We start from the raw sequence: 10,877 nt of genomic DNA, 5'->3' as shown, positions 1-10,877 counted from the left end.
TGATCTGGGGGCTGTACCTGCTTTATCTTGGTTCATTATATTGCTCGCTATAGCCTGGCCACTCAGCCAATGCTTGTCAGTAAAATGAAAAGCAAGAAATATTTATTCATCATTGTTATGTCCCTGGGCCCTGTTACCCACTTTTATAAATATGATGTGATAGAATCCTCATAGCAATGCTGGGGAGTTAATACCAACCTCCCCATTTCACAGATGGGAACTCGAAGTTGGAACTGCACAGAGACTGTAAGTGGTGGGAGCAGTTCTGTGAATGAGGCTTGTCTGACCCATGAGGCCTAGTGGTTTGGGCCAGTCCTGAAACTTTGGCTGGATGGGGCTGGCTCCCAGGGTTCACTCACCTCCCATCGTCTCCGGGAGGTTTCTTGTGATGTTAGAGAACCATCTCATCCATCCATAGTCTCCTTCTCCCCCTCGTCTCCCAGAGAGAGAGACAGAGACAGAGGCAAAACTAGGGGGCTGGGAGAAAGGATGGGGAAGTAAAAGAACCGCTGCTTTCTATTAATACGAAGCACAGACGGTGGCTGAAGACGCCCAGTAGATGGCAGGATGTGGCCAACGATCCTGGCTGCCTGGCGCGCTGGGCGGGCGGGACTGCACTGCGCGGGTAACCTGCGGGTCCCTCTGAGAGTCCGCGCTCGCCCCAGGAGAGCCTTGGGGCGCACGCATCGCACCCCCGTCTTAAGCATCCCCGTCCCTTTTGCTAACAGGCTTTAGTTCAGTTTCAGGGGACTCCCGAGGCCCATGCGCAGCCAGTCCTAGGGAGAATGATTTGGAGGCAAACTCCGCCCCCTTTGGGACTCAGTTTCCCCCGTAGAATGCAGGGGAGAAATTGAGTCCGAGAGGGTCCAGACTCATTGCTAAGCTAAGTCACTTCAGTCGTGTCCGACTCTGTGCCACTCCATAGACGGCAGCCCACCAGGCTCCCCCGTCCCTGGGATTCTCCAGGCAAGAACACTGGAGTGGGTTGCCATTTCCTTCTCCAATGTATGAAAGTGAAAAGTGAAAGTGAAGTCGCTCAGTCGTGTCCGACTAAACATTTAGAAAACACCAAGAGGAAAGACGTCTGCTGCAGAATTGCCTGGGACTCTGCTCAAGTGGGCAAATAAGGTCAATGGGGCGTCCGAGGGGCTTCCTCCGCAGCCAGTGCCGACTAACCGAAGAGCTCCTTTACCCCTGAACCTCAGTCTACCCAACTCTAAAATGGGCAATAGTGGTTTTTGGAGGTGACAGAGGATTGCGCTTCTAAAGCGTTTGGCTGGGGCCCGGCGCACACTAGATGGCTCACGACTTGCTTAACGCCGGGAGGTGAGCGCCCGACTCCTCTGGGCGAACCCGGCGCTCAATTCGAGTGCCCGCGTCGACTCTTCCTAGACCCGCTGGCCCGCAGCGCCCGCCGCGCCCCCTCCTCCAGGCCGCCCTCGGGGCTGCGCTCGCGCGCCCCCTCTGCGCAGCCCGCGCCCATCGCCTCCTTCCCCTCCTGTTCCTCCTCCTCCTCCCGCGCCGCCTCCGGTCTCCAGTGAGGAGCGCGGCTCCGTGCGGCCCCGGCGCTGGGAGCTCCCGCGTTCTCGGGTGCGTGCGGGCGCCTGGAACCCGGCCCGGAAGACGAGCTAGCGTGGCCGGGGCGCGGCGGGAACGCCGGGAGAGCGACGCCAGGGACAGGGGGACGCCCGGGAGGAGGGGGCGCGGTTCCCGCCCCTGCGCGGCGCTCGGCCCCCTCCGGCTCGGCGCGCGGCGGCAGCCGGGACTGGACGCTCGCGGCGCATCCGCACCCCGCGCGGCGCGCCCCGCATCCCGGCGGCCGGGCATGTAGCAGCGGCAGCCGCCGCGGCGGAATATGGGCGGGAACCACTCCCACAAGCCCCCGGTGTTTGACGAGAATGAGGAAGGTAAGAGGGCTTCGGTCCGGCAGCCCTCCTTTCCCCGTTACTCTCGGCTTGAGCGCGGGCGGCGCGCCCGACCCGTGCCGGGCGCGGGGCTTTCCTCCGAGGCAACTCCTCTGTTTCGGCGCCCCTTTAGGGGGGCCCGGGAGACGGCGCCCAGGGAGGGCCGGGCGCGGATTCCTAGGGAAGGGAGAACGCCGAGGCTTCACTTGGGGAGACAGGAGGGACAAGTGGACTTCGGAGGCGAGTCCGTATGTTGCTCGGGCTCCGGGGAAGCCGAGGTCCCCCCTTAGAGCCGGCGGCTGCAGAAGGCGGTGTTGTGTGTGTGTGTGTGTATGTGCGCGCGTGTGTGCGCGCGCGCGCGTGTGTGTACTATGCATTTGGTCTGGTGCACCGGCAGGTTCCATGCTGCCCTCCTCGTTCGCCCAGAACAGCCTGGGGAAACTTTTCCTGGTTAAACTCTTGAGGCCGGGCGGAAAGCGTCCCGCTGTTGGCCGCCTCCCAGGTGAAGGAGTGTTGTAGGCGGTCCAACCGTGTGGAAACTCCAGAACTGGGTTCCTGCGGCTCAGGTCGGTGGAGCTTGGTGTTTGGACCAGCAGAACCCCTTTCCCAGCGCTGTGTCTCTGTGGGGCAACTTCCTTAACCTCTCTGAAACCTTCCTTTCTTCATCTAGGAGATAACTTATGATAACCGCCCTCTACGTTAGGGGATTGTTTGAAACTTAACCACTGGTAGTCCATGTGAGAAGTGCCTTGTAAATAGAATCAGTACCGAGGTCTGCATATAGTGTTGTTATCTGGTAACTCTGCCTGTGAAAGCTCCGTTTCCTATTGCACCGGTTTCTCCAGTCTCGTGTGCCCTCAATAAGAGCCAGGACTACTGAACACATTTCATGTACTAGACACTGTTCTAGGCTTTATATGTCCTCACTCAGGCCTCATGGCAACCCTAGGAGGTGGGTACCTTTGTTGTACTATTTTACAGGTGAAGAAAGGGATGTGTCACTGCTGGCTTGGAGGCTGGACACTCTTGCCCTGGAGACAGTAGGCTTTTGGGCACTGGTCATGGTCTCTAGATCTTCCAAGGCTGTACATGCATGCATGCTCAGTTGTGTCCGACTCTTTGCAGCTCTAGGGACTGTCACCTTCCAGGCTCTTCTGTCTGTGGAATATTCCAGGCAAGAATACTGGAGTGGGTTGCTATGCCTTCCTCCAGGGGATCTTCCCAACCCAGGGATTGAACCCACTTCTCTTGCATCTCCTGCATTGGCAGGTGGATTTTTTGCCTGGGAAGTCTGAGGTTGCGGATGGTAGTCAAAAGCTCACCCCACAGTCCCTCTGAGAAGAATACCTGAGTACAGTCAGTGTAATTGAGTCAGGCCCATCTGGCCCTTTCTTAACAGGAGTTCCCAGTCTGGTGGCACTGAGGACCATGCTAAGGGCTTTAAGTGGGGCCAGCATAGGATGTGGGGACCCAAGGAGGATTGATCCCTTCCTGTTTGTTATTCTGGAGCACAGGTAGGTGGGGAGCCAGGAGTGGACAGAGAACAGGTAAACAGGTGGGTGGGGGAGGCCCTTGTGTGTTCCAGAAAGCATTCAGACACTGTGTAGCTAAACACTTCCCCCAACCAAGCTCACAGTAACCCTGAACTGCTCTATGGAAAGCAAAGTGATCTCGACACTGAAATAGATATTTAAATGTGTGCTCTGCTAGGGACATCTTGCTTGAGGTGGACGTGGGGCAGGCCTGTTCCTCTGGGAGCCTTTTTGTCCTGTGAGGTTACATTCAGAGCTGCTCAGACCTTATGAGAAGATACAAACTCATTGACAGATGGAGAGGATGACTTGGGTCAAAACCTTTCTATTTTCAACAAGTCAAAAGTTTCCTGTCTATTTTAGGGAAGGGACCAATGCTGGTCTTCTCAGGCTGCTGTTACTATAACAAGATACCACAGATGCTTAGACATTAGAATCTGTTGGTGATGGTGGCTTGAACAACAGAAATTTATTTGCTTACTGTTTTGGAGACTGGAAGTCCAAGATCAAGGTGCCTTCAGGGTGGGTTTCCAGCAAGGGCTCTCTTCCTGGCTGGTAGACAGCCTCCTCCTTGGGTCTTCACATGGCCTTCCTGTGTGTGCTCCGGAGATAGAGATCTCTGGTTGCTCTTCCTCTTCTTATAAGAACACCAATCCCATAGGGTTAGGGCCCCACCCTTATAACATCACTGACTATTAATTATCTCCTTAGAAGTCCTCTCCAGATATAGTCATATTGAAGGCTGAAGCTTCAGCATCTGAAGTTTGGTGGGGACACAGTTTAGTCTATAGCAGGATACTTGGATAAAAGCCATGGACTCCTTTCCAGAGAAAAGCACACAATTTTATCACTCCCGATTTTAGAGGTTCATGGTACTAGCCTGGGTCAAAGGTAATTTAGATAATTTTCTTAATGTCCTTCTTTTATTTACAGAGGAAGTTTTTGTCCCTTATATTGACAACTGTCTTTTTTCTTTATTCCGGGAACTTTGCTTTAAAATATTTATTGGCAAAATAGTTATATCTAGCAGAGCCACCTTTTGATTTTCCTGCTGTTCCTCATTCTGAAAGTGGTCAGGCTCAAGGTCAGCTGGTTAAAGCCCAAGGTTAGGACTCTCATTTTACCAGTTTCCAGCTCAGTGAAACATTAACTTGTTTGGTTTTGCCAGTCTATTTCTCAACACCTGTGCAAGTTGATTCATTGATTTCATAGGCATTTACTGATCATCTTTTCTGCACTCACCCCTGTGTTGGGCAACAGGACTATGAGGAAGGTGGAGGTAAGCTTCTAACCCTCAGGGAGCTTGCAGGGCAGATAGCTAGGATGATGCAAGGAGCTCAAGGGACTTTGGTATCTTGCAAGAGGGACCCTAACCCTGGGACAGGGAGGAGGGGTCAGAGGAGACTTCCTCTTAGACTAAGCCTTGCAGAAATGGTATGAGTTCCCAGGAAGGAGAGGTTGGTAGAGAGGGGAAGGGTATTTCAGAGGGAGGGAATAGAATATGCAAAGGTAGATCAGATCGGATCAGATCAGTCGCTTAGTCGTGTCCGACTCTTTGCGACCCCATGAATCGCAGCACGCCAGGCTTCCCTGTCCACCACCAACTCCCGGAGTTCACTGAGACTCATGTCCATGGAGTCAGTGATGCCATCCAGCCATCTCATCCTCTTTTGTCCCCTTCTTCTCTTGCCCCCAATCCCTCCCAGCATCAGAGTCTTTTCCAATGAGTCAACTCTTCCCATGAGGTGGCCAAAGTACTGGAGTTTCAGCTTTAGCATCTAAACATGGCTCACTGGGGAGATTGTAGGAACTTTAGTACTCTCACAATGTGGTGTGTGAGGAGGGAAGCCTCAGGTCCTGAGTGCTGGGCTGATCTTAAAGGACCCAGTGGCCATGTGTTTGGAATCGACCTTAGGGGCACCTGTGGTCATGGAAGAATTTTAAACAGGGCAGTGACATGGTCCAGCCAAAGAACATGCTCTTGCAAACCAGAGTTGTTGGGTTGAAGATGCAGATACCTCCTCAACTGGAACAAACCTGGTTTGTAAGTAATTTAAAGCTACACTCTAACTGGAAATTTGTCATTGCATCATTGTACCATAACCATCTTGTATCTAGGTAATATTAAAAACTCTAGCTTAGTGATGCATTGTGTGGACTCCTTTTCATACCTAATTGGAAATCATTATCACAGCTCAGCCAGGGAGGTCTCCGCACCTGCATTTTACTAGAGGGGTTACAGAGCCCTCCAGAAAACTCACTAAGGTCCCATGGCCTGTGTGGGAATGGACTCACCCCCAGGCCTCTTTACTCCAGCGTCTGGTACCTGACATTGTTCCCTGTGCCACCTCTGGAGATCTACAGGAAAATTCATCTCTAACAGATATGTAGGGCCAATGCAGAATGAGACTAGCACATGCATCACAATATGATAGCGGTCTCTTTATGCAAATGTCTATAGGAAGATAGTAACAATACACCTTGAATGCACTTGATCATTTACAATAATCAGCTACCATCTTCAAAAAACATTTTGTTGAGCAGTCATATCATAATACACATTCTGGGAATGAAAGCAAAATCATCTCCCTTTCTAGATTTGTGGCAAAATTGTTTTTACTTTTTTTTTTTGTTTGTTTGTTTCCTTTACTGTCCTTATCTATGTCTAGACGTTTTTACATAAGGATACACTTGTCACAATAAAATGCTTTTTGCTTTTTCTCTTGGCATCGTATTTTAAGTAGATTATGTTGTTATAATGTCTTCAAAGTTAATATTTTAATGGGCTGTAATATTCCATCTGATGGAACTATGATAATTTACGTAAGTCTTTTCTTGTTGTTAGACATGCAGGCTATTGTCAGTTTTTCATCTTTATAAGTAAGTTGATTGAAAATTTTATACATAAAGCATTCCTCCTTTTTAAAGTGAATTCCTTAAAATTAGATGCAAGGAGTGAGATTATTAGATCAAAAGAATTGAATACTTTCTAGGATTTCAGAAACATGTTCTTAAATTATATTTCTAAAGGGTTTTTTAAAAATCAATGTTGTATCAACTTATGGCCTGCACCCACATTTGAAAGTATTGATTTTACAACCTTGTAACCAGCTGTGGGTATTCTCATTTTAGATTTTCAGGAGTTAAAGGGACATTTAAAAGGAAATGTTATTTCTTTTTATAATTATTGGGTTATAATTATTGGGTCAGGTAACTTTGCATGCAGCCTAGAACGTGAAAATATCTTCTTTGTTTAAATACATATACGACAAAAGTTGTTTTTCTCTATGCCTGTTCAGATGATGAAGGCAATTAAAAAAATCACTCCCTGAAGTTGCAATCATGATTCACTTAGACAGTCTTTTAAACCCGGGGTGTCCTTGTCATTGTGATTCACAAAGTGACTGAGATCTCTAATGCTGCAGGATTCACTCCCAACTTTGTCTTCAGTCTTTTATCGCTGGAGCAAGCTCACTTATGTTATACATTGCTTTCCATCCTTGTATTAATACCAGTTATGGCTTGTGCAAAAGGTGGAAGTGAAAAATATTCTGAGGAACCTCAGAATTGCTTTGAATGAACTTTGCTTTCATAATGTGGAGAGATGCCATGTAAGGGATGTGGGCTTATGGGCTTGGTGTCCTTATGTGTACCAGGCATGTGTGTGTCTAATGCAGGAGTCTAAGATGTGAAAATTACATTTGAAGATCTATGCCTCATTTAAAAATTCATGTTGATTCCTCTTGTACGTGGGGGATTAAGAAAATGGCCATGAGTCAATCTGAGAGGTGAAGTAGAAGTGAACTGTCAGATGCATTTATACCTTTCAGCCCTTCTAGAAAGTAAGCATGGTTTTCATAAGGATAAACCACGTTTCAATCATCTCTATAAAATCAGACAAATGTGTACATACTATTGGATTTCATTGACTCTAAGGCACACATTTCCCTGTGTTTTAATATTTCTGAAATTGGGATGTGCTTTATGATGACTGCTGATCATGGTGGTACTTGTGATATAGTTTTATTATTTGCATGTGCTGTTCATAGTTGTTCCTACTAACATTCATAAAAGGTCTAAAGGAGCTCTTTCAAGGGATGTGAAAGAATCACACCATCGGCTAACTGGCAGCATTTCTTCCTTCTTAGTGGTGCGTAAAGTGAGTGTATTTAATGTGGATGGAATCTGAAACGAGATGGAATAGGGCATGCCAGCCTCCATCAGCTGCAAGTGACCGAAAAGCAGCATGAGTTCCTTTGAAAGCAGTTAATTGGCTCTGGTTCCCTCTCAACGCTATTATTCTGGTCCAAGCCAGGGTCACCTCTCTTGCTTAGGTTATAACAATAACCTCCTTACTTTTCCTCTTCCTCCTTTCAGTGGCACCTCCATGCAGCAACTCGAATGATCCTGTTAACATGGACTTCATTTTTTTCATGCGTTGTCTCCTCCTAAGGAGTTATAAAGAGTTGCAAAGAGTCAGATCCGACTGGAGGACTGAACAACAACCACCACCACAAGGAGTTAAAAGCTCCTTAAAGTAGGGATATGGTGTGATTGATTCACTGTTGTGTTCCCGAGGCCCAGAAGAACACCTGGCACATACCAGATGCCCAGTACACATTTGATGGATGGATGAGTGAACCAGTGAATGGAGGTGTAAATCTCATCAGTTGTGGCTGGACCAGGTTCCTGAATAATATCATCAGAAATCTTCCTTCTTGAATTCTGTCCTCTGTGAGGCTCCAAGTGGGCTTAGAGGAGCTAAGCCCTCCCATGGAGGAGCCCTTACCACCCCCAGGCTCACAGCCCCACAGCTCCAAGTGTGGGAAGGGGATATCTTTTTCACCATCATTGCAGAGAACATTCTAGGGTTAGTTCTGATGGAATCTGATAAGGTCCTGGGTCAAGGCTGTGAACAGGGAGGCTCTAACTGGTTGAGCTGGATCACATATCCACCCTTGGATTCAGGGGGTGGCATTGGTTCCCTTTGAGGCATTTGGATTAAGAAGATTAAAACAACAACACTCTTTCTTCTGTATTAGAGTATAGCCGATTAACAATGTTATGATGATTTTAGGTGGACAGCAAGGGACCCAGCCATACATATATATGTATCCATTGTCCCCCAAACTCCCTTCTCATCCATGCTGCCACATAACATTGAGCAGAGTTCCCTGTGCTACACAGTAGGGCCTTGTTGGTTATCCATTTTAAATACAGCAAGTCTACATTTCCATCCCAAACTCTCTAACTATCCCTTCCCCCATCCTTCCCCTCTCTCCTGACACCAGCAACCGAAGTTCTTTCTCTGAGTCTGTGAATCTATCTCTGTTTTGTAAGTAAGTTCATTTGTATCATTTCTTTTTAGATTCCACACATAAGGGATGTCATACGATATTTTTCCTTCTCTGTCTGACTTATTTCAGTCAGTATGACACTCGCCAATTCCATCCATGTTGCTGCAAATGGCATTATTTCATTCTTTTTAATGGCTGAGTAATATTCCATTGTTTCTATGTACCACATCTTCTTTTGGATTGAGATTTATGAAGAATATTCTCAATGGATGTTGGAGTATCAACAGAAGAAGGGAAGTGGGTCCTGGGGCAGGCAGGTAAATACAAACAGAAGCATCCACACCAGTGCTTATTGTTTTTGTGTTCCGTGAACCATGGTTTGGAAGCCTTTGGCTTGCCATATTTCATTGTTTGGTTGCATGTCCGCTTCTGTGCTAGACTTCATAAACAGCAGCAGTTCTTTCCTTTTCACCTTTGTGTTTGCAAGGCCTAGAAAGGGGCCACTGAAGGCCCTTGGCCACTCCTTGTTGATTGAGAGATGAGAGTAAGCATTTACTGGGGGCCAATTTCTTACATTCTTCTGGGTCCAGAAGCTATTGGGAAACAAATGGAGAAATTCCAGACATATTATCAATGAAGTTGGTTTGGAAAACTGTCTTGGATTGGAGTCTAGAATGGTCTTTCTATTCTTGTCCCTTAATTTCAACCTTGACACTTACTTGAGTAGAGAACTGTCTGTAAAGTTTGCTCTGGGACTATAATTCTCAATTTCAAAGAACTCCCATGAAATTTCTAAAAAATGGCAACCAGCAGTGATCAATGGGTATCAGATTCTTGCATAAGGTGATTTGGGCTGTCATTTCTCTTCCCTTTGAGTCAGAATGCAGAGTTTTCCCCTACTGCTTTCTGGGTGAGACAAACTTCCTGCTTCATGGGACATAAAAGGATGGGTTGAGTGGAGATGGCTCTCAGGATATGATCTGGAGTGAATAGGGTGTTAAGATGGTGACAGGATTTGTTTCGAGTCTTGAGGGAAGTGTTTGAATGCTTTGAGAGAAAAAGGATCAGTATTTTAGGAGGATCAAACAGCCTAAGCTAGCACTGAGCTTAGGCATTTTCCTGAGAGAATTGGAAGGAACAAAATATTCTTAGCAATAGTCAGTTGTCTAAAATCTGGACTCTGAGCAATTGCAGACAGAGACAGAGAAACTGTCCTACAGGGAACAGTGAAGGTCCTGATCATCGAAAAAGCAAGAGAGTCCAGAAAAACATCTATTTCTGCTTTACTGACTATGCCAAATCCTTTGACTGTGTGGATCATGATAAACTGTGGAAAATTCTTTAAGAGATGGGAATACCAGAGCACCTGACCTGCCTATTGAGGAATCTGTATGCAGGTCAGGAAGCAACAGTTAGAACTGGACATGGAACAACAGACTGGTGCCAAATCAGGAAAGGAGTACATCAAGGCTGTATATTGTCACCCTACTTATTTAACTTATATGCAGAGTACATCATGAGAAACTCTGGGCTGGAGGAAGCACAAGCTGGAGTCAAGATTGCCGGGAGAAATATCAATAACCTCAGATATGCAAATGACACCACCCTTATGGCAGAAAGTGAAGAGGAACTAAAAAGCCTCTTGATGAAAGTGAAAGAGGAGAGTGAAAAATTTGCTTAAAACTCAACATTCAGAAAACCAAGATCATGGCATCCAGTCCCATCAGTTCATGGCAAATAGATGGGAAAACAGTGGAAACAGTGGCTGACTTTACTTTTCTGGGCTCCAAAATCACTGCAGATGGTGATTGCAGCCATGAAATAAAAGACACTTACTCCTTGGAAGGAAAGTTATGACCAACCGAGACAGCATATTAAAAAGCAAAGACATTACTTTGCCAACAAAGGTCAGCCTAATCAAAGCTATGGTTTTTCTAGTAGTCATGTATGGATGTGAGAGTTGGGCTATAAAGAAAGCTGAGTACAGAAGAATTGATGCTTTTGAACTGTGGTGTTGGAGAAGACTCTTGAGAGTCCCTTGGACTGCGAGGAGATCCAACCAGTCCATACTAAAGGAGATCCGTCCTGGGTGTTCATTGCAAGGACTGATGTTGAAGCTGAAACTCCAGTACTTTGGCCACCTG

At 47.1% G+C, this 10,877-nt stretch overlaps 1 protein-coding gene across 2 annotated transcripts in view; it reads left to right on the top strand.

Moving 5' to 3' along the window:
• The first annotated feature begins 1,533 nt into the window (after nucleotides 1–1,533).
• STK32B (serine/threonine kinase 32B) overlaps nucleotides 1,534–10,877 on the top strand; it is a 407,675-nt gene continuing 398,331 nt past the window's right edge. For both annotated transcript variants that reach the window (XM_070371877.1, XM_005893204.3), the window contains exon 1: nucleotides 1,534–1,907. In XM_070371877.1, coding sequence (XP_070227978.1) covers nucleotides 1,856–1,907 — 52 coding nt within the window. In that variant the 5' untranslated portion in view covers nucleotides 1,534–1,855. The remainder of the gene's footprint in view (nucleotides 1,908–10,877) is intronic.

Source organism: Bos mutus, chromosome 6, assembly GCF_027580195.1.
Source record: "Bos mutus isolate GX-2022 chromosome 6, NWIPB_WYAK_1.1, whole genome shotgun sequence".
Classification (NCBI taxonomy): Eukaryota; Metazoa; Chordata; class Mammalia; order Artiodactyla; family Bovidae; genus Bos; species Bos mutus.
The sequence above is the reverse complement of the archived record's forward strand: the minus strand, read 5'-3'. Positions and strand labels throughout refer to the sequence as shown.